The sequence below is a fragment of the Berghia stephanieae genome, chromosome 1 (assembly GCF_034508935.2).
Source record: "Berghia stephanieae isolate SIO BIC M18660-M18661 chromosome 1, UCSD_Bste_1.3, whole genome shotgun sequence".
Classification (NCBI taxonomy): Eukaryota; Metazoa; Mollusca; class Gastropoda; order Nudibranchia; family Aeolidiidae; genus Berghia; species Berghia stephanieae.
The window spans coordinates 87,378,941-87,403,445 of record NC_088360.1 but is presented as its reverse complement, the minus strand read 5'-3'; the positions used below and the strand labels follow the sequence as shown (position 1 = coordinate 87,403,445).

At 35.7% G+C, this 24,505-nt stretch overlaps 2 protein-coding genes across 2 annotated transcripts in view; both read right to left on the bottom strand.

Moving 5' to 3' along the window:
- The window catches only part of LOC144960415 (uncharacterized), a 33,253-nt gene extending 25,548 nt beyond the window's left edge, over positions 1-7,705 (bottom strand). The window contains exons 1-2 of the mRNA XM_078893499.1: positions 7,494-7,705; positions 4,897-4,978 (exon numbers count right to left, since the gene is read on the bottom strand). Of these exons, the coding sequence (XP_078749625.1) occupies positions 4,897-4,978; positions 7,494-7,547 (136 nt within the window). The 5' untranslated portion in view covers positions 7,548-7,705. The remainder of the gene's footprint in view (positions 1-4,896; positions 4,979-7,493) is intronic.
- A 6,715-nt stretch (positions 7,706-14,420) lies between these two features.
- Positions 14,421-22,988, bottom strand: LOC144960406 (uncharacterized). Its single transcript, XM_078893489.1, has 5 exons — positions 22,207-22,988; positions 21,341-21,413; positions 20,176-20,271; positions 18,880-18,975; positions 14,421-18,280 (listed from the first exon to the last, which is right to left on the bottom strand). Exons 1-5 carry the CDS (start codon positions 22,363-22,365, stop codon positions 17,568-17,570), a joined length of 1,137 nt encoding a protein of 378 aa, XP_078749615.1. The 5' UTR covers positions 22,366-22,988; the 3' UTR covers positions 14,421-17,567.
- Between the last annotated feature and the right edge of the window lie 1,517 nt (positions 22,989-24,505).

Below are 24,505 nucleotides of genomic sequence, written 5' to 3'. Positions count from 1 at the left end.
TAGTGTTAGAAAAAATTAAGCTGCATAGTCATTTTTTTAAAATGTCATGCCATACATATTTTCAATGATGCTAAATTATTCTTTCAAATTACAATATTCAACATTCCATGCAAGTATATATGGAATTGAAAAGCCATTTCATTGGGGGTTGTGAAAGGATTGTGAGACGTCTACTCTTTTGTCATGCTTTTCATCCTTTTGTCCACTTATTGAGAGTCCGTGGGAAAAGTGTGTTTTCCCAAAGTATTGCCACTCATCAGTTTATAATAATCAGTGATGATAATAGTAATTTCAGGGGTGAGAATGACTGCTCACTAAAAAGGAGGAAATTTTTAAGCGCTAAGATCAAGAAGCATCCATGCAAAAATAACCTATAAATTTAAATTTCATTAAAATATATTGTGATGCAATCCAAAATGTGTCTCGCAGCAATTTCTGACACCACTCGGAGGAATTTAAAAAACTGAAAGTGTAATTATAACATGGTGGTTGTAGTAATGGTAGTCGTAGGTATGATGATGTGGTGGTGGTTGTAGTAGTTGTGGTAGGGATGATGTGGTGATGGTTGTAGTAGTAGTGGTAGTCGCCACATCTCCCTTATTCACAGATTCACTAATGCCCACCTCCCATTGTTTCAAGTTGACCAAAGACGCCAACTTAAAATTTGGCTCACGTAAATGTCAGAAACAATTCCGAATAATTTCAATGCTTAAACAGGAATTTCTGCAAACTAAATATAATCTATTGAGATCTATAATCATCCCAATACCCCTGGTCTCAAATCAAGTAAAGTTCCAAAACCAATTTCATTATGACGTATAAAATATAAAAATGAATGGTAGGGGTGGTGGTAATAATGATATGATGGTGGATGTTGTACTGGTGGCAGTAATGATAATGATAATGTATGTGGTTGTGGTGGTTGCAGAAGTGGTGGTGGTGATATTGTTGTATTGGAGGAGGTTGTAGTAGTGGTGGTAAGGATGTGGTAGTGATTGTTGTTTTAATGGTGATAGTGTTTTGATGTCGTGGTGGTGGTGGTGGTAATGATGATGATGTGGTGGAGGTGGTTGTAGTAGTAGTAGTGGTAGTCCTTCATGAAATGATGGTGTGGCGATGGTGGTTGTAGTAGTAGTAGTAGTAGTGGCAGTGATGATGATGATGGTGGTGATAAGGTGTGTACTTGGAGATGAAAAGAGAGATTGATGGCTGATGTGAAAAGGATATGATCCACTTTATAGATTTAGGCTTGTCTGACAGAAGGACAGATAGAGTGTGTTTGTGTGTGTGTGTGTGTGTGAGAGAGAGAGAGAGAGAGAGACACACACACACAGCGGGAGAGAAAGAGAAAAATATGAGAAAGAGAGAGAGAGAGAGAGAGAGAGAGAGAGAGAGAGAGAGAGAGAGAGAGAGAGAGAGAGAGAGAGAGAGAGAGAGAGAGAGAGAGAGAGAGAGAGACTGCTCCAATTGAACATAGTGATAGGTACAGAAAGATTAGGTTAAAGTATTGAGTGAACGTTATTGTTATGTGTGTTGTGTTTTATTTGTTAATCGTAAATATTAAGTTAACGTATGTCTCATGTTGGCAATTGCCAGGAAATTAACATTTAATTGAATCATATGTGTGTATGTGTGTGTGTGTATCACTGTTAAGTATAGGAAGATGAAAAATGAAAACATATTGAGGCTAAAGAACTGGGTGCTCTCTACTGATTTGTGTGTGTATGTGTGTGTGTGAGAGAGAGAGAGAGAGAGAGAGAGAGAGAGAGAGAGAGAGAGAGAGAGAGAGAGAGAGAGAGAGAGAGAGAGAGAGAGAGAGAGAGAGAATGAGAGCTCAAAGTAAATCTAGTGATGAGTACAGAACGATGAAAGTGAAAAATTAATGAGGCTAAAGAACTGAGTGAACTTTATTGATTTCTATGTGAACGTGCATATGTGTCATGTGTGTGTACGACAGTGAGAGAGAGAGAGAGAGATTGAAGTCAAGGTGTTTGTGATGACCTGTTATTGATAAGTAGTGGAGGATGAACATGAAAATTAATCAGGACTAAACAAATAAGTGTACTTTATTGATTTGTGTGTCTATGAGTGTTTGTGTAAAGAGAGATAGATGGAAAGAGAGAGAGAGAGAGAGAGAGAGAGAGAGAGAGAGAGAGAGAGAGAGAGAGAGAGAGAGAGAGAGAGAGAGAGAGAGAAACGGACTCCAAGATCAAACTATCAATGTAGTCACCTAAAACTTTCACCAAGACACAAGCACAGAATCCTTGTGAGAGTAATACAAAATTTAGAACAACAAATCTAACGTCACACAAAAGAGAGATGATTTACGAGGACAAACATATCATCTCCCAAAATCCATGACTATACATTTAATTGCTTCCCTCCCTGCCAATGAATCTGGCCAGGAAAAGGATCAAGCCAAGACAAAGACAGAAAGCAATTCTGATCTATGCAAGTAAAGATCCCACAAGGAAGATGATGCTATAGTGGTGCTTGCACTAGAGGTGGTACTAATTATAATGATGACAGTGATGATGTGGTTGTGGATGGTGTTACTGATGATAATGTGATAGTTGCTTTTGTAGTCGTGATATTTGTGGTGGGGATGGCCACGATGTCATGATGGTTCAGGAGTGAGATTGACTGGTCACGAAAATGGAGGAAATTTTTCAGCGAATAGTTCAAGACCCATCTATGCCACGATAACGTATAAATTTAAATTTCATTAAAATCTATTGAGATGTAATCCAAAATGCGTCTTGCAATAATTTCTGACACCACTTGGAGGAATTTCAAAAGTTGAAAGTGTAATTACAACATATTGTACTTGCAGTTAAAAAAGGTAGCGGTAGGGATGATGATGCAGTGGTGGTTGTAGTAGGGTCGTGATAAGGATGATGATATGGTGGTTGTAGTTGTAGAGGTGTTGGGAATGATCGTGTGGTGGTGGTTGTAATAGTTGTGGAAGGGATCATGTGGTGGTAGTAGTAGTAGTGATAGTTGGGATGGTGTGGTGGCGGAGGATGTAGTTGTATTGGTAGTAGGAATGATGATGTGGTGGTGGTTGTTGTAGTAGTGGTGGTAGGGATCAGTGATGATAATGATAATTTGTAAAAAAGGAGGAAAATCTATCGGCCCGTCTGTCAAGCCCAAATCTAATGCAAAAAATAACATAGCTATTCAGTGTTACTTAATATTATGTAATATATTACTAACTTCTTAAACACGTCTATTCTGATCACAAGATATAAACTGACTTTTGTAAATATAATTTTTAAAATTGTCATTTCCAATTAAACATTGTAGAGCTCTAAAATGCTTCCCACTATATCAAGAGATTATAATAAACTTTTGGCCAAAAGGAGGTATTTTTTTATACTACAAACACGGCTAGTGTGTGTGCATTACTGCAACCTTGTGGTTATGCAGCTTATGAATAAGAATCTTTAATCAAAAACATATTCCATCAAATGAGCGAATCTAAATCAAGCCTTTAAAAAAATTATTACTTAAATCGATCAGCCAAACTTACTGTTGTATTTTCTCTCTATTACAAAGCGATATCTATAAACATAATAATGTGAAGTTAGAAGGTTGGCTGAGAAATAAAATATGGAAAAGAAAGAAAGAAAGAGAGTGAGAGATAGATAGATAGATAGATAATTAGATAGAGAGAGAGAGAGAGAGAGAGAGAGAGAGAGAGAGAGAGAGAGAGAGAGAGAGAGAGAGAGAGAGAGAGACCACTCTGATTTTTGTTTTAATTGGTAATTAGAGATAAGTTGTAATGAATTCAATTGAATTCAGAACAAACAAACAAACAAAAAAGGAGTACAAAGCTAAATGGTACAAAAATATTGACACCCATTTGCTCCATCCCCTTCCCTTTTGATCATCTTTTCATCCTAGGCCATCATGGGTATTGTACCACTATTCACATTTGGCACCAGTGTGTCTAGACTAATGTCATGGGCATGGGAATGTCATCAAAAATCATGCAGCAGAGCAGAGGTGTCAAAAAATGACACAAGACATATTGGTGATTTTTCAGCTTAACTACCTCTTAGCCGAAAATGTTTGACACGGCAAAAACAGCTGAAAATTTCAGAAAAATCCTAAAATCGCGGAATTCCGCGGAAGATTATCATCACTGAGGGATGATGGTGTGATGGTAGTTGTAGTAGTAGTGGTTGTAGCTGTAGTGGTGGTGATGGTCGGGATGATGATGTGGTGGTAGTTGTAGGGATGATGGTGGTGGTGGTTGTAGTAGTAATGGTGATAGGGATGTTAATGTAGTGGTTGTGGTGAGTCTTTTTAAAAGGCGGTATTGTGATGGTGATGGGCGGCGATAAAACACCGTTTAAGCGGAAATCCGCCTCTAGGCGGAAGATTCTCAGCCCTGTAATTTGTCAAAAAAGAGGAAAGTGCATCAATTCATTGGTCCATCAGTCAAATTAAAACCAAAAATTGTCACTTTTGACATATTATGGCGCCATTCTGTCTAGACTGACTTCAAACAAATGGGACAGTCACCAAAAGTCATGCAACTGAGCACAGATGTCTAAATATGACACAAGACATGATGGTGATTTTTCCACAGATCCACCACTTAACAACCGTTGAAACCTGAGTTTTTATCAGAGGAAAATATTTGACACATCAAAATCTGTTAAAATCCCAAAATTCAGCAGAAGATTACCATCACTGATCTATTGTAGCTTGACTATAGTTACTGCCATACAACAGAAAGAGAAAAATTGATTCTTAAAAAGTAAAGCCCAGATCAAATAGAATAATGTTTGACAGCATTAATTGGAATTGCCTAATCAAATATAGAACAGCGATTGTTGGAAAAGTAAATGATTTCTGGAGTGACTATTGTTTACCACGAAAACTCACCTTGACTTTGAGGAGGTGGGTCCTCCATACCCGAGTCAATACTGAAATTCAAAACAGCCTCTTTAGAAAGTATTGTATCCTCCTGAGAATAAAAATGAGAAGATAAAAAATAAAAAGAAAAAAGAAAAAAAGAGAGAGATGTTTTTACATGTAGAAAATAAAATATAGTAAGGCTTGATAAAATTCAGGAAGTGTAAAGAACCTACAAATTTAACCCCAAAAAAAAACCCAACAAAAAACCCCAAAAAAAAAACAATTGACAAAATTTATAGAAATTTAATTTTATAAAGAAAAGTAAGAAAATAGAAAATCAGGTCATGCAGTATAGTGTGTTGTAGATTATATGTTGATAGTAAATTAAAATGCCACTCTCAATCTGTTATACCAAGGCAATTCAAAGGACTTCATTTACCCTTTAACAACCATACTGACTTTAATTTTGAATAATTTGTCACCGTCTGACTTGAACTCCAAACTGTTTTCATCAAGAGACGACAAGTGTAACAGTAATGTGATTGGGAATTCATTGATAAAACATGATCTAAGGAGGTAGACTTAAAATAGCCGTTAAATGGTTGAATGGTGGAGCTGAGTTTCATTTAAGGTAGCATCAATTGCCAAGGACTGTTTCAGTTCATCAACTATGCATGTGTACTTTTAACTGCCACGAAGAAACGTTAGTGTCACGAAGTGATGTATTGCTACGGATTGATATTAACATTAATATTAATTAATACTCTCATTTTCTCTTCTCTTACTATTTTCTCTTCTTCTTCGTTGTCTGTCTCTGTCATTTTCTCTTTTCTCTCTTTCTGTCATTTTCTCTTTCTCTCACACACTCTCTCTCTGTGTCATTTTCTCTTTTCTCTCTCAGTGCCATTTTTTCCTCTGTGCGTGTTTCTCTGTCATTTCCTCCTTTCTTTCTCTCTCTCTCTCTCCCTCACACACACACACTCGTTATTAATATTAATGCTCTCGTTTTCTTTTTTCTTTTCTTCCCTTCTTCCATTTTCTTCGCTCTCTCTCACTCATTCCCTCTTTTAACTTTTAGTTTTAGCCATGGACCGTGCCAGTTCGTAAATCGTCAACTATCTACTATTAACTGCCACTCTCCTATTCTCTCACATACTCATTTTCTTTATTTCTCAGATTTTCTTTCTCTCTTCTCTCCATTTACTTTATTCTCTTATTTCCTCTTTTTGCCTCAGACGTGCCATTTGGTAAATCGTCAACACTAAACGGTCACGGAGTATGGAGTGATAGTGATACGTTAATAATAATATTAGCGGTACTCTTATTTTTTCTTCTTTATCTCTGTCTCTGTTTCATTTACTAATTTTCTCCTTCCCTCCTCCCTAGGAATTGGCAGGGATTTGTCACTTCGTCCTGTTTTTTTCCCACTGAATCCAAAAACAACAGTAATTTTTGTTTTGATATGGTTTTAACTCATCTTGGAATTCATGAAAAGACATAAAAATTAAAAACAAATGCCAACAAGGGTAGACTCGGTCCTTTCCACGATTGACAAGGAATGAATGATTGGAAGAAAGTGACAGAATTCGAAATTCGTATGCACGCAAATTGAGGCTCGACTGATATCACAGCATGCAGCTGAAGAGTTCCAATTTGACTCCTTGGCAGCTGATGTACGGTTAACTACCAAGGACTCACTCGGCAATTGACACTTCCTTTATTTAATTGTGAATTATTACAGAATATTTTTCCCTTGGCCTATGACACATATATTAACCCTTTAGTTTACAGTCTAAGTTTGACTTCATTCTTCTCTGACATTCCAACATTACTATCCGTATGTAGATTCATTCTTTAACCGACATCATAAAGAGATCCTCAGTGTTTCTGCCTTGAACACTATGTCCAAACCAGTCCCAAATTTTGTATTTTATTGGAGTAAGATTGGATACTTGGATGACAAAGGTAGAACCTTGAAATTTTGCTCAGTTCCTCTCTAAAATGTGATAATACATCGATGCCTGCTACTGCTAATATGATGAGTGTGTCGTTGAAGAGAATAAACTAAACACAGAGGCGGGGGAGGGAGAGAAAGGTAAAGAGTTAAAGAGGGTAGGTGTGGAGAAAATGAAAAATTGAAAAAGAGAAAGAATAAAGAGACAAAGAAGGGAAGGGAGAGATGAAAAAAAAAGGAAGAGGGAAAGAGAGACACAGAGAGAGAGAGAGAGAGAGAGAGAGAGAGAGAGAGAGAGAGGGAGGGAGGGAGAGAGAGAGAGAGAGAGAGAGAGAGAGAGAGAGAGAGAGAGAGAGAGAGAGAGAGAGAGAGAGAGAGAGGAGAAGTAGAAGTTTAAAAATTAAAAAAGTAAAAGTAAGTCACTGTGTAACTGAGTAAAAACTGTAAAAAATTAGTCGACCGACTTCGCAAATTTAGATAACCATAGGCTGAAAATTCTGAAACACTTATGCTTAAAGTTAAAGACTATTGAGGAGAGCAACTTAAATCAATCAAGACATTCAATTCTATCCGCCATCCTTTGACTTTGATTATAATTATAATGAAAATTGAAAAGTAAGGACGGAGTGAAGTTGAAGTTGGAAGTTGGAGTGGAGGAGGCGATTCTCACCAATGTCAATGTTGACTGGCCTTTTCCGCTTTCTTTCCCACTATATACAGACATTTCCTTCCACAAAACAAGAATGGAAATATCAAGGAACCATTGTTTTCCTCCAATGAATAAGAAAATATCAATGAAACAAATCAGTTGGGATTTTGCATGGGAGAGGGAGAAACAGCGAAAATGAAAGCAAGAATGGAGCCTTGCATTTCCCGCTACAAAACGTAAACAGTGTTGTCAACAAACGAGAGACACGGCAAGTAAAAAAACGCCAAAAGCCTGATATTCACGAAAATCCCCGTAGGCCTAGAGCTTGAAACGTTCTCCCCCTTATGATGATGATGATGATGATGATGATGATGATGATGATGATGATGATGGTGAAGAAGATGATGAAGGCGGTGGTGGAACCGGTGGTAGGGACTTTTATCGGACCTTAAACCCCCCCCCCCCCCCAAATAAAAAAACAAACAGAAACCCATACACCACCGTTCCTGCTTTATTCATTTTCCTATGATTCTGTATTATATCGGTAATGTTTGGTGCGGTATGCAGCTGGTTCGAATCATAATCAGTCCACTTTTATTATTATTATTATCATCATCATCATCATCATCATCATCATCATCATCATCATCATCACCATCACCACCATCACCATCATCATCATCATCATCATCACTCATCACTATTATTATTATTATTATTATTATTATTATTATTATTATTATTATTATATTATTATTATTATTATTATTATTATTATTATATTATTATTATTATTATTATTATTATTATTATTATTATTATTATTATTATTATTATTATATTATATTATTATTATTATTATTATTATTATTATTATTATTATTATTATTATTATTATTATTATTCTTCTTCTTCTTCTTCTTCTTCTTTTATTTTATTATTTTATTATTATTATTATTATTATTATTATTATTATTATTATTATTATTATTATTATTATTGTTATCGTCGTCGTCATCATCATCATCATCATCATCATCATCATCATCATCATCATCATCATCATCATCATCATCATTATTATTATTTTTATTATTATTGTCATTATTATTATTATTATTATTATTATTATTATTATTATTATTATTATTATTATTATTATTATTATTATTATTATTATCATTATTATTATTATTATTATTATGATGCAATTCTGACAAAATATCAGAAGTCTGGCGTGAAGCTCAAGTTTATAACATCTTTTAAAAAGGCAAGAAATCAGCACCAAACAACTATAGACCAGTGAGTTTAACATGTATTGTCTGCAAATTAATGGCGGAATATATAAAAAAGAATGGGGTAGATCATCTGGAAGGAAACAATTTAATCAATGATAAACATCATGGATTTGTACGGGGGAGGTCGTGTACAACACAATTGCTTGATGTAGTGGAAATCTGGACTAATATCCTAGACGAAGGAGGATCAATTGATGCAATTTAAATGAATTTTCAAAAAGCCTTCGACAGTGTCCCCCACAACAGACTTGGGACCAAATTGAAGGCCATGGGTATCGATGGAAAGGTGTTCGAGTGGATTAAAGACTTCCTCAGAAACAGAACCCAAAGAGTCATTATAAATGGAACAGAAACCTCAGTGAAATGTATAATTTCGTACTCCCCCATCACTATTTTCTTTCCTTCCATAATATGATATTATTTCAGTAATTTCCTCTTTTATTTTCTTCTCCCTCCTCTTGTCATCGTCACCAACCCCCGGTTTTCAGGGGAGATAAACCCTTTTCTTTGCAGAGAGTTCTAAGTAAAAAATAAAATGATTTATTCCCCGTAGAATTACACTTTTGGCAGGGTGAAGTGCGGCGGGTGAATCAAGCTTCTTCTTCTTTTTTTTTTTTTAAATGAAAAAAGAAAGAAATCAATATATATTATTCAGAACAAACAAAATACAACAATGAAATGTATAGATTCAATAATCTAACGAGCAATGCCAAAGCGGTCTTATACATTTGGTTTTGTGGCCAATAATTTAAATTGAATGTTCCAGGATTTATACTATACTTGGATTTTCCATATAAACGACAGAGTGCTCTGCACGCTCTTTTCGTTTGTTAAATATGGTCGTAATAAAAACAAAGCAACCCCATCTATCGGGTCATGTGTGTGTGTGTGTGGCTGACTACTATACCGACTATCAACGTTTGCGTCAATTATATTATACAGATATATTTATTCTGTCCTCAAACTTTGCAAGAACTTTGCAATGCAATACAAGTTATTATTTGGGTGTTAGGATCAACATTTTTATCCCTGATATTGATTATTCCCATCACTCCAGGTAGAGAATACGGCATGAACCTATTTTCTCAGGCTATCCAGTAATAGCCCCCTTTTGGATGCAGACACCGTTTTTCTTCTGTTCTTTCCCGTATTTCTCGAGGTCTTCTTACATTATTCTTGCTAACTGATGCCCACGCGAGGGCTATTATTTAGCTGTCTAAGGACATGTCCTATCCATCTCCATATTCGGAGGGCCATCATTTTACATGGGATATATAAATATATATATATATATATATATATATATATATATATATATATATATATATATATATATGTGGGGGGGGGGGGGGGGAGTGTGTGTGGGTGGGTGTATGTGTGTGTAAGAGGGGGACGGTTATGCACTTTATGAAACAATATTTATTGTATGCATAAATTTAACCTTAACCTGACTATAAATTCAATGCTCAGCATCGTATTTCACTGCAGCCCGTCCCGATAGCTAGGTTGGTAGAGCACTCGCTAAACAAGCAAAGGGGCCGAGATTATCCTGGGTGGGGTGGATCTTTTATTCTGCACCCCCCCCCCCCCAACCCGCCCTGTCTACCCAGCAGTGATTGGGACAAAAAACAACTTTGCGATAAACTGGCATCCTATCTAAAGGGTAGCAAGCAAATGAGATTGTCCGTTTCACATTCAAGTAGTCCTTCAGAGACATTGGGCCCAGGGAGCCGGAGTTTATCCCGGTTTCAATATCGTGAAACTTACAATAGCAATTGATTGCTATCCTTCGGATAGGACGCTAGTCTATCACAAAGTACTTTCCCCCAAATATAACAGACTTAGCTACCAATTCACTACTGGGTGGACAGGGGGATCAGAAGAAAAAAAATCTCGACTGCACCCGTGTGAAGCGTGTGAAGCGAGTGTTCTACCAACTGACCTATCGGGATAAACTCTGGCTCCACGGACCTAATAACTCTGATGGACTACTTTATTTTATCATTACCACTTCGACACAAAACTGTTTTGGAGGTGGTGAGATAATGATAAAAGCAATTCGTACATATTTTTCTTCGTTTTAAATTCAAGATTTCAAAAATCATAAGATGCCGATTTTTTAAAACATCGTTGAAATTTTAACACAATATTTTAAAGAATGAAAAACTATGATTCTTGACACCATAATAAGCAAAGATAACAAAGCATCGAATTAGGGAGCAACATTGGTGGAAGATAAAGATCTGAAAATATATCATATAATAAATCGGATTGATCTAAATCAGTCCACGGTCTTGATAATCTAAAATACAATTATTTTTATTACTACTACTACTACTACTACTACTACTACTACTACTACTACTACTACTACTACTACTACTACTACTACTACTACTACTACTACTACTACTACTACTACTATTACTACTACTGTTATTATTATTATTATTATTTATTATTATTATTATTATTATTATTATTATTATTATTATTATTATCATTATCATTATTATTATTATTATTATTATTATTATTATTATTATTATTATTATTATTATTATTATTATTATTATTATTATCATTATTATTATTATTATTATTATTATTATTATTATTATTATTATTATTATTATTATATTCATAATCATTATCATTATTATTATTATTATTATTATTATTATTATTATTATTATTATTATTATTAATATTATTATTATTAATATTATTATTATCTTTTTTATTTTCTTTTAAATTATTTTTTCAAAATATTTTTTTTTTTTTGGATTACATTATAATTACATTCACGTGAAGATGAACTTAATATATTTATCTCGAGAAGAGTATATTTATATTCCTGCCAAAACTTCAAACTGTTTAAAATTTCAAACTAAAAATGTTAAAAATATCAATGAAATTAAATAAGCCGTTGATAGAAAACGCTGTAGTTTAATATATAATATTTATATATATGTTTATATATATATATATATATATATATATATATATATATATATATATATATATATATATATATATATATATATAGTATGACTGACATTCTTCACGATACAGGGTGATTCAAAAGTCCTGTCGGGGTTTATATTTTTAATTTGAAAATCTGAATTAATAGAAATAAAATCAAATGTTTCTTTTTTTTCACATTTTTCAAAACAAAATTCAAAAAATCGAAATTTAATTCAAGCCCTAATGAATTTTAAACAACTTTGCTAATGGTCTAAAAAGCAACCATATCTGTCCTGATTAGTTTCAAGATGGTGACGCAAACGTTCCCATAGTTATGGATAATCATTCTTGAACGCTTACTTTTATTTCACAAAAAAAGAACTAGTTAACCCACACGTTTGTATCTACGAGTACTAGACGGAAACAGTAAATAATGGGAATGATAATATTATATCATTTACAAATTTTGGGTGCATAGTTGTGAAACAGTTCAACTTTAGAAACCCGGATGTCTAATAGCCCAATTGGATTCAATAGTCTGATGTCACGCAGCCCGGCAACGGCGGCCATCTTGGTTCTAAACAAAGAAAATCATTACTTTTTATTCTTCATGATGGCTAGAACTTTTCATATGCCTTGTGATCCGAATGTGTAAAAGTCAAAACATGATCAAATTTATGGGTTTTTTTTTCTTCTGGATGCGCTTTTATGCTCGCCGGAGAAATATTTCATACGGGCGTCCGCCATTGTTCCGATAGCTTAGAGCCAGTGTTGCTAAGTTACCATGCGTCATTAGGAAGGAAGTGACGTTACGACTATGGAATTCTATTCATTATAGGCTCATTGTTGAAATGGAAAACTAAAAAAAAAAAAACACACACACACAAAAAACCCCAAAAAAACAAAAACAAAACATGACTCAAAATATTGTCCATTATAACAATGTTAAACCAGGCCCATAATTGCGTTCGAATATCAGACCTGCATATATGTACACGTCGGTCCCGTCTAATTCGAGACGGCTATCATTTTTTATTATTACACCTAAACACAAAACTAAGTGTAACCTTTGGGTTTATAGTCTGATTGATATAATTTAGTGAGAAATGATAATTAAATGGCTGTCTAAAAACAATAACAACTTGCTGAGTGACGTCAACTTGGTTCCTCCTATAGATTTTAATCGTTTTATTGTACTTTTCAGAGGGTTTTCTTTCTTCTTTGAGCAAAAGTCGAACATCTCTGACCTCCAGCTTTGACCAGCCTTTGGAGAGGTCATCTTGAAAACAAAAGCATTTATTATTGCCTTCATCAGCAGGGCTGAAACTGCAACATGCGCAAGATAAAAGCTTTTCCTAACATTTATCGTTGACAACTTAAAAAAGATTATTTTTTTTTCAAAAGTTATGCCAATTTCATTTTTACTTTTCGAACAGCCCTCGCGTAAGTAACTAGACCCGTCTCTTAGCTTTAAAATATGAAATTAGGATTGATAAACACATTATTTCAGTGATTATATTTTGACAAGGAATTCACTCATGACCATGGCATAAATTCTTGAGACCAAAAATATAAAGCGAGTATCAAAATAATCTGACAGCCATTACTTTGGAAGAAAAAAACAAACAAAAAAACAAAAACAAAAAAAACAAAACAACAACAACAAGAACACACACACACACACACACACACACACATACTTGTATGGCATGACTTGTCAGGACCATAATTTCACACATGACTTGTGGGTACCTCTATTTCCAGTGGGTTTAGGAAACATACAATACGTTGTATTGGTGGACAAAACAGCCGTCTATGATGGCAGGTGTCGTTTTTTAGAATACGTCAAATAACAAAGGTTTGACTAGAGTATGTTTGGGCCTCACTTTACACCATCATTGTAGGGACATTGTGTAGTCATTGTGAGGACTTGATGAGACAGGGCATTACTAGTGGGGACTCACTTGGTGTGTAAACTGTGCACATTTATTGCAAGGACCTGTGTAAACTGTGGCCATTACTTGCAGGGACCTTTGATGTGTCTACAGTAGACATTACTTCTAAGGACCTTTGAGAGTTTAAACTGTGGCCATTACTTGCAGGGACCTTTGATGTGTGTCTACAGTAGACATTACTTCTAGGGACCTTTGGGAGTTTAAAATGTGGCCATTACTAGCAGGAACCTTTGATGTGTGTCTACAGTAGACATTACTTCTAAGGACCTTGAGAATTAGATGCCCATCTATACGGAAAAGAATGTAAAAACAAAAGAAGAAATAGGACATTAAGATAGATCGGGATACTCCAAACAAAATGTTCCTAACCTTAGGCTGTACCCGACTTGCATTACTATTGGCATATCATTTTTCTAGTCACTATGTCTGTATCAGAATGAAATGCAACCAAACATTCACTGCTCAGTAGATGATATCAGAACAATTCTGTCTTCATGAGGCTTTGAAATGATGACACTACAGGCCAGGTATCTACCAACTAAACTACCATATGGATCCTGATGTCAGATAACAATCTATCTTGTACACATTCGAATCATGTAGAACTGACCAAGTGAAAGTTCTCCCTCAATGCCAAGGGTAGGGTTCTGAACATTGACATATAATCATAAGGAGTATAAAGGGTGTTCAGTGGAATCCAGTCAAATCATCAAGACGGAAAAAATATGTTGATTTTAAATGAGGTTTGTTTATTCATAATCATAGCCAAATAATAATGCCAAATAATGATTAATAAAGATTTGAAGTTGATTCTGGGGAAATTTTAAAATTATCTTATTAAATACAGTGGAAACTCCCAATAACGACATTCTCTGGATAACGACACAAATCTCTAGTCCCTAATCTTATACTTAAATTATGTTCGTAGTGAAAATAAAAACTCTGGATAGCGACATACTCCAATAAAGACATAATCTTCCAGTCCCAAGCGATGTCGTTATTGGGAGTTTCCACTGTATATACCATGATAATTATCAGAAAAGAGTGAAAAGAGCCATACTATAACTGAGGGAAATATTGAATTCCAATCTTAATTAATTTCAAACGAAAGTCCTATGAGAGCAGGAAGACTCAAAAATTAGTAAGAGTATACATCTTGCTCTCTGAGGTGTAAGAAGGGATGACAAAAATTACTTTTTGCATTATTGATGGGATGCTGCTAGTCTATGCCACATAACTTTTCTGGACGTGTCTTAGTATTCAACGATGGTACCCATTTTTTTCTGGATAGAGAGGGCAGAAACAAAGACAGCTCTCATTGAAGCTAAATTCGGGTCCTAATGAATAGACAGTGCTCTACCGTTTGAGATGCTCGAACCCATATAACGAAAATACAACAAGAAATAGTCCATTCTTGACGATAAAGAAGCATAAACAATTTTTATAATAATGATGATATATGTGGCGGAAAAAACAAAACTTAATAAACAGTGGTTTGAATTGTGTGTTCAAGAGCGCAAGCAAAAACATCTGAGGTGAGACCCTGAAAACCAAAGGAACAGATAGGTAATTTGCTAGCGCACCAGGGCGTATTTTTACAAACACATTAATCATTATTAAACAATTGGTAAAATTGACTCCATTTTAGCAAGTCAATGCATCTAATGTTTTATTGAATAAAATGGTATGCCAGAACGGGGAATGAAAATGTGACTTCTCAATAGTTTGATTAAGCCTAGATCTTAACTCGTCTAATAAGCAAAGATAATGACGTGGAAAAAGATAGAATCACAAAACATCACTTTATACAAGTTAACAAATGTCAAAATAGGAATGTTGGTCTAATTAACAGAAATGATTTTGATAACTATTCTGCAAATTGTTTTGGTTTAAGGACTATTTGGCTAAAATCACTTTCAGTTCATTGATACGAGTATAACGAGACAAAATAAAAAGTAATTTTGAATACTTTTGTGTTCATCTGGTTTGACATTTTCCACAATATAATGGTCAGAGATAACATTATTATCATCAACAACAAATTGTCCTGTAATTGGACATATTATTATCAGTATCATTATTGAAAAAAAAATATGTTCATGTTTTCATATTGATTTTAAGTTGATGTCAAAAACAACATAGTATTGAAATTTTTATAAAGAGAGAGAGAGCGAGAAAGAAAAGAGAACGAGAGAGAGAGGAGGTCGGAGGAAAAAGTACTGATCACAAATTGCATAAGGTACCAATTAATTGAATTAACAACAAATGTCTGTACATCAAGGCGACAACAAGATAATGCTTAGTTTATGTACTACCGTACATACAATAACATAGGGAACAAATTTCTATACAAATTTCTTTTTTCTAGTTTGAACATTTTTTATGTAATATTTGATTTGTCTCCAGGGTCTGTTTGCTAAGATTGGAGAATTTCTCATAGCATTTTCAATGTTTGCTTTGCCAGGCAATCTTTCTAAAAAGAAAAAATTCCCTAATTCCTTTTCAACAGCTTTTCTTTCTTCCTCAGACCACCCTTTCCTTTCTTTATTCACTACTCTGTTTGTGATTTTCTTTGATTTATGAGATTCTCTAACAGTATCAGCCTCCTGACAGTTTTCAGTGTATGGCATTATCGTCGTACTATCAGGGGTCATGCTGCTACATCCTGTGTCACCGCCTTGAACGCAGTCGTCAAGGTCATCCTCATCAGCACTTAATTCTCTCCATCAATTGCTTCGTCTTCAGCAAATTCCAGCTCGTCTAGATTCTTTCCCTTACACTTGTCAATTTTTCCTTTCTCCAGTTGCAAGAGAATCTTACTAACTTTAGCAAGTTGCATCGTGTCCTCTGGAAGACGATAGTATTCTTTATGAACAGACTTGTCATGCCCCATGAAGGCAGCCAATGCTTCCAGTTCATTCTCCTTCAAATCAAGCAGCTGACATATTGTTCCAATATGTTTTCTAAGTGCTGTAGATGTCAATAAGTCTGGCTGATCTGCTCCACATGCAGTGGCAAATTTCCTGAGAACATCTGAAGTTCTAAGTACATTTTCACCTTCACCGATAGCACCAAAAACATATGGGTTATTGTTAGCAAGCCCACTGGATTGTCTGAAATCGAGGAGCAAGTCAATACTATCCTTGTGAGATTTGGGTAGAAGAACTGGCACTCGTCTCCCTCGCTTTCCTCTAATTTCTACCCTTTCGAGTTGTTTGGCTAAGTTTCTTTCAAACTTACTCAAACTCTGCAGGATTTCCCCTTGTAGAGATTTTCCTGAAGCCAATCCATTCTGATAGTTTTCAATTTTCATTCTCTGCATCTCACCGCCTCTTCGTCTGTTAAAAAGAACCATCTGTGCTAGAGCAATCTCAGCTAAATTTCTCCACGTATTTGGGTTTGGGTGTTCACGCAATTGTGTTATTGCATCTGTTAACTTGGATTTAATGAAACAATATAAAAGCTGCACATCTTTTGCTAAAGGTAGTCTTCTTGCTGTGTTAAATCTTCTTTTGTGAAGAGTGTGCAGAGCTCTCGATGATATTTGATGTGACCAGTCAGAAGAATAAAGTTTGGTAAATGCTTCAGCCTGTTTCTCTAATAGAGTATCTCCTGATTGCAAAGCCTCTGATTTCAAAATGTCTGCACAGGCTTTTAAGGAATGGCCTAACTTTAAAGCAAGTGAAGGTATTTCATAAATTCCAGTGATGCAATTGTACTTTGCTAAAACTTTGACAACTTTGACAACAGTTGAAAATAACAGGGGTCAATGCACTGTGTAATATTTTCAATTTCACATTCGTTTTTCATTTCATTCAAAAAACGGCCAATTTCTCTCATTTTTTGTTTTATGTACTGGTATTGATGTGGCTGGTCTAAAAATTTAGAAAAAAGATTTTTCCCATACTGCAAAATGACACTGTCATGGCGACAAAGGAGGAGATCCTATCGGAACTCATTGTGTTTAAAATCTTTTCTTCAAAATCACTATTATCGTCTTCCTGTTTACTTGAAAGTAAAAGAAAATTTGTATTTTTCTTTGAGCTTTTGGTTTCATTATTGAAGGCAGCACATTTTTTCTTGTGACGCCATAAATCCTTCCTTAGAAAAAGTCCAAAACATTTTTCACAGGTTGTAAAAGCCTCTAAGTTGTCAGTTATTGGTTGCCTTCTAGCCGGAATCAAAAAACCTTTTTTTGCATCTATCACTGTTTTGTTGTGTTTAAAATCCCCACGATGAAGCAATAACTGCAATTCCCTCTTTCTGTCCTTGGTACCTACTTTATGGGCTAAAGCTTTTGCCACTTCAATTTCCCCACTATGTACACTTTCTAAATGCCTAGCCATTTTAGCATAAAGTCTACCACAATACAAACAAGAATGTCGTTTGTCCCATTTTCTTTTACCCCCCGATCCTCCTGGCACCATTTTCTGCACAGTCATGTCATCTGCTTTCTGTGGAAGGTCAGCCTCCTGATCATCGAGCTGTGGGAGAGGGATGATGACAGACTCGCTACCACTTTCTACCTCACTCTCTGCAACACAAACTAGACTTGCAGTTGTAGGACTTCTTTGGTGTTCATTGGGGTCTGAAAATGCAAAAATAAAAAACATGACTTCACTTGCTGTTGTGCAATTCAAAGTACTTATGCATACCATGTAGACCCCAAGTGTGTCGCAATAGCCGAGCGGATAAGCCATTGCACTGTGATATGGGAGATCTGGGTTCGAGTCCCACTTTTGGCACTGCAATTGAACCTTGGGAGAGGTTATTTGCACACACTGCCGCTGCTCTTACAACGACATATGGTTCACGGAAAACCAAAAAATCATTTCCCCTTCTCGGGGTGAAATATTTCACCAAAAAAAAGTGCTGTCTCAATTTTGTAGGTTAACATGACTGGTTACAACTGACTCATTTGGATAGAATAGTAGACTATCTCAAGGCATTAAAAAAAAATCATTCTTCTCTTCATAAAACAATTTGGTAATAACCATGCAATACAACTAATGCTCAAGGCCATACATCTGTGTGACATGTGGGATTGCACCAGTGTTGTCACAGTATAAAATGAGTTACAAACAGGTTTCAAGGGATCAAAGTACGTACTATTATGGGTAAATTAGAGTATATTCCTGCTTATTGTATTTGGATTTTAAATCTAAAGCATCACAGGTTCTTATTTACCTTTGTCATCAGCATCCTCAGGATCGCTGTCTGTTTTGCAGCTAGAAGAACTCTCTCCTGAGCTTTCAGGGACATATTCGTCTTCACTGTCCATTTCTGAAATAAGATTGTAAGAGGGAATGATGCTTGCTTGTATCTTCAAAACAGTTTGTTGGGTTTAATTTTCAGGTTTTTAAGACATTTTTAACACAAAAAAGATATCAATTATCTAACATAATGTACAAGATTCTTCTAACTCAATACAGTGGGCACCGGATTCAACGAGGTCGCATTCAACGAGAAGTCGGATTCAACGAGGGATTCAGAAATCCCCGATTCCCGGCCCTATATTTTCTTAGTAAATAAAAACGCATCCAACGAGCATCCTAGCTCCTAAAGTCGCATTCAACGAGGTCATTTAGGCCAGACCATTGGCTTCAGGCCAGAGCAATGCTACCCACAGAGTGGCACAACTTTCATTTGAACGTCACTGTTTGCTTGCCTCCACAAAACGAACGTCTCATGTTGTCCAATGTGTAGTGCGTGGTTTACAGTAGTATGATGCTACTCAGCCGTGTGTCGTGTAGAATTTTATCTGGTAGGTATTCCTATGTGTAAGGCAAGAGGTGAGTCAGTCATAGACAACATGTAGTCCCTCTATGGAGTGGGTTGGTAGAAATTGTGAGGCGAGGAGAGGATGGGTAGGTGTATTTACTTCGATGAATGAGGAGATGCTGGCAGCAGACATGTGACGTGTAGTGCCATGGTTAGGTCATGCGCAGCTAAGATTTCATCACACAGACTTAGTGTTAATTGTGATGGTCTCAGTTTTGTATGAATAAAGGACAAGGGCTAATCTTATTAATAAAATACATGCATTGAAATGCAAAATTTTTTTTTTTTTAAATATGTAAATAAATAAAATTTTAAAATGAAAAGAAACAACCCAGAAGAATCCCGGTGCCGTAATGTGCTCGTCAAGGAAGCTAAATCATAAATCTAACTTTTTCATACTGATTCATTATTTATATTCCTTGTTTAGGACAAAGTCGCATTCAACAAGAGGTCGCATTCAACGAGGTCAGGGGCCCTGTCCCAAAGACCTCGTTGAATGCGACTTCCACTGTAAACAAATTGATACTCAAATTTGTGATATTTTAGTTAATTGTCCAATGCGTCATTCACTATTCCCCAAACAGCAACATTTTTAAAACGGAACATGATGTATCGCATATTTCTTCTGAAGACAGAATTAATTCGGCATTGTATTTGTATCTTTTCTATTTCACTAAAAACACCTCATCACAGGTTATTTACCTTTGTCATCAGTATCCTCTGGATCGCTGTCTGTTTTGCAGCTAGAAGCACTCTCTCTTGGGCCTTCGGGGACATATTCGTCTTCACTGTCCTTTTCTGAAATGACCATGAAAAGTATATATCAAAACATGTGTGCAAAATTGAAATGAAGTTTCTCTTTACTCCAGAGAAGCAAACATCAGATATATTGTAGATGTAATTCTCTAACCATATAGTCTGGTTATGTCTTTGAAAACTAACTTGGTTAGAGAATTAAATCAAGGAGATGAAAGTACAATAATCAAAACTCTTTTCTATAACTGACCCCCACCATCTTCATTTATGTTACAGACTAAATGAAAGAGCAATGCCATCATTCTAAACTCAATATTGTGAGAGGCAGAGGAAGAGAGAGAGAAAGAGAAAAAGAGAGAGATAAAAAGATTATTTCATTTCAAAATGCAGTATCTAAAAGAAAGGATATGATTTCTATGATAAGATTATCAACAATAATTTTTCATCTTTGTTGCAGAGCACTGCTGGTTGTTTGGCCTGGCAGTGAACTTTCTCATTAATGAGGGGAAAATAAGATATTTTTGGCTCACTCTATGACAACCCAGCTGGATTGTCCAAAGTTAATTAAGAACCGATGGAAAGTTGTTAGTGATAGACTATATGAAATGTAATAGTAATACACATTATTAGAAACCAAAATGAGCTACTATTAGGCCTGTAATGACTTACTTTCTTTTTCTTATCTTTAATGTGAGTAAACAGGCATTCAAATACGTAACTCCTTAAAGGACTTCATGCCAATAAGACCAGAGCCTAACCCTGTAGCTCGGAGCTGACTAGTAGCAATTTCTTGTTACGCTTTGGATAGGACACTGGTCTTTTGAAAAGTACTTTACACCCATTTCCAATAGGTCTAATGATATCCAGCTACCCACTTTCTGCTGGATAGGTAGGGGGATTGGAAAAAATTCTAATGTCTTTTTTGCCTGAACCTGGAATCAAACCCGGGATATCTGTGTGATAGGCCACAACTCTATCAACTGATCTCAAGGGACCCTCAATTGAGCATTTGAATGCCATGTAAAAGTTGACAAGCATTCAAGAGGTAATAATATTCCTTTTGGTTTGAGTGGTTAGAAAAGCAAAATGAAAATGATAAAATCAAACTTACTGCAATTACTGCCTATTTCTTCAGGAATTTGTCCACCACGACGAGGAGGCCTTAAGTTCGCACATCTCTGATTCTGGAACAGAAAATATATTAGAATAGAGGATTAGAAGTAGACTTATGCAGCTATATATATGTGCATTCCAATCTGGCATCTCTCAAATGGCTCTACCCAGACTGACAGTCAACCAAAAAAAAAAGGTACATTGTTACACAAACATAATACTATCATCTGCATTTTTTGCTAAATAGGAGCCTAAAATTTGCCAAAAATAACGTCAAAATGTGCCAAAAGTGCCAAAATTTGCCAAAAAATTGCGGGGCAGAGTTAGACGTGATATGATATTTAACCCCTAAACTCCCCATAATCCTTGAAAAAAATGTATGAAAATTAAATGGTTTCCAATTTTTTCCAACTTTACTTTTAGATAAAATGGTGTTTCAAATGAAATCTATTGCCCGTTATATCCTGACAAATAATATCATTAATTCCAGCTAAAAGTGAAAAAGAAATCACAAGAAAACGTTTTTTCAGAAGAAAAAAAATGTCAAAAATCGGAAAATTTGCCAAACTTTGCCAATTTTGTGAAATTTGCGGAAGGGCCCGGAATTTGCGGCCGCAAAATATGCAGATGACAGATAATAGCATTAAACTATGAGCATACTTAAGAACGACAACTCAGAGCAAAAAAGGATCTTGTTTTAAACTAAAGCATAAACCTAGCCGAGTCATCTCAGCCAATTAGAAAAGGCTTCGGTCATAATACATATTCCATGAATCAAACAAAGCAGGTCTTTGAATAGATAATTATTAATTAATCAATGACTAGAAAACTATGTAACCTTCATATCATTAACAATGTAGTTACCTCAGTCTTGTCTTTTGCTTTCTTTATCATCCCAGAATCGGAAAGTAAAGAAAAAACTTCATTTGCAGTTTTCAACGGTTTCTGAAAAAAAGAAACAATACAAATACATAAACTTTTATCAAAGAAAAAAAAATGTAGTGAGTGGTTGACTTTAGCCATGTAAAAAACATTTATTATACTCCAATTTGGAGGCTTGCATTTTAAAAACTCATCCCTCGTCAATTACAACAGTGGCAATTACAAATAAGTAAACCAACTAAGTAACCAGAAGAAATTAAAAACACATAGATCAGCAGATGAATCATAAATGATTCAAAGTCTACGTAGCCAAGAACTGTCAGTGTCTTAGTCTTAGTGTAGGCTACCCAGCCTACTGCAGACTGCATAGGAATTGTTAATTTTTTTTTCTTTTGATATTAGGGTTTGCAACAAGTAAAGGCATGTTTTAGAAGGTACTTTGATACCGGCATGACTCAAAAATGGGCACCTGAAATAGGGCCTGTGGCTGTGACCTTATTTTTTATTTTTTGATAGCTTCTTCTTTCTTTCTTATTTATAAATATGGATTTTCACGATGTTTGTGTCACATGCAGCTAGGCTTAGAAACTTGACAGGCCAGTCAGCGCCGATCACAAGTCTGACGTCATGGGGGATTTCCTTGGCTGCTGGAAATGTCAAGTTCGCGACCAGCGTGTCCAAGATTTCGAGCGTGTCCTTTCAGACTGGGGATTTCATTCGGCATCGTGTGTAGTTTGTGTGTGTGTGTGCATGACTTTTTTCGTTTTCTTTCAAAACGGGGCCTGATAGATATGGATGCCAAGTTGGATTATTGAAACCCAAAGTTCCCGTATTTTTTTTGTTTGTCGCCTCTTGCTTTTCGTTTTATACTAGGAGTTTGTGTATACTTCTTCACCTGAGTCGCACCGCAACTATTATTTTATACAGCTGCCATTTTTGGAATTTTCATTAAAAGGCAGCAGTTGTGACGCTTAGTTGCGACTGAATCGTATCGTTCTTGCGGCTGTTTTCAAAACTGCTTTTTCCCCACCATTTCATAAAGAAGCAGGAGTGAGTCGCAACACAACTATTACTTTTTATACAGCTGCCATTTTTGGAATTTTCAATAAAAGCGCAGCAGTTGTGATTTTTTTTTGACAACGGCTTCCTTTTACGGCTTTAATTTCACATAACCGCATCTGACTATAGTCATTCTCCCGACACGCTTTTTTTTTGCTGTATATGAAAATAGTAAAAATAGCAGCTATAAAAGGAGAGATTGTTGCGATCCGATGGCGTAATTGTAAAGCAACTCCTGCTTTATTGGGAAATGGTGTGAAAAAAGCAGCTTTGAAAACAACTGCAGGAACGATGTGACTCACTCGCGACTAAGTATCATAACTGCTGCGCTTTTATTGAAAATTCAAAAAATGGCAGCTGTGTGCAAGTAATTGTTGCGGTGCGATTCACTCCTGCTTTTTAGTGAAATGGTGTGAAAAATCAGCGTTGAAAACAGCCGCAAGAACGATATGACTGTCGCAACTAAGCATCACAACTACTGCCTTTTTAGTGAAAATTCCAAAAATGGCAGCTGTATAAAAATTATAGTTGCGATGCAACTCATGTGCTATTTAACGGCTTAGTCGTATCACAACTGCTACTCTTTATGTGAAAATGGCGCAAACAGCAGCTATAAAAAGCAGCATTTGCGATGCTACCTGGGCACGCCTTCGCATCGCGAAATGGATCTTCTCTAAAATCGCTGTCAACCCCCGCATCCCCCCCCCCCTCAAATCACCAAGTTTTCATCATTTGACAATGAAATTGCGAAAATTGCAACACAAGAGTGATATTAAATCCGACCAAATTAATTGTGCGTGAAGATTTTTTTTTACATATCAGAATTGTGAAACTTGGCATTAAAATCGCCAATTTGTCCTATATGGCAGGAAACCATTACATGTCATTACACACGTCATTAGTCATTACCATAGCACACATAGGTTTCGCTAAGGTCATTACACTACACATCTCACTCAACTGCCTTCATGTGCCACGAGTGAGAGGCGCCGGGTGAATGGGGTACCCCATAATATGTCTGTGAATTAGCATTGCCTCTGTCGGTGGGGATTCCATGGCATCCCATGACGTCACACAGAAATTAAGCAGCCAATCAGCAACGATCAAATATTGCGATCAGCGCTGATTGGCCTGTCAAGTTTCTACGCCTAGCTGCATGTGTTTGTGTCATTGTATTTAGTTTGCAATCAGTAGTCCATTGGTGTATGTTTTGTATAAATTG

Bases quoted from the DNA above. Each gene is read 5' to 3' on its own strand.
- LOC144960406 (XM_078893489.1), bottom strand. From the start codon at position 22,365: ATGGCTAAAGTCAACCACTCACTACATTTTTTTTTCTTTGATAAAAGT. The intron at 20,272-21,340 runs GTAAGTTTGATT...TGGTCATTTCAG, and splicing joins AGAAATAGGCAGTAATTGCA to AAAAGGACAGTGAAGACGAA. The intron at 18,976-20,175 runs GTAAATAACCTG...ATCTTATTTCAG, and splicing joins AGAGGATACTGATGACAAAG to AAATGGACAGTGAAGACGAA.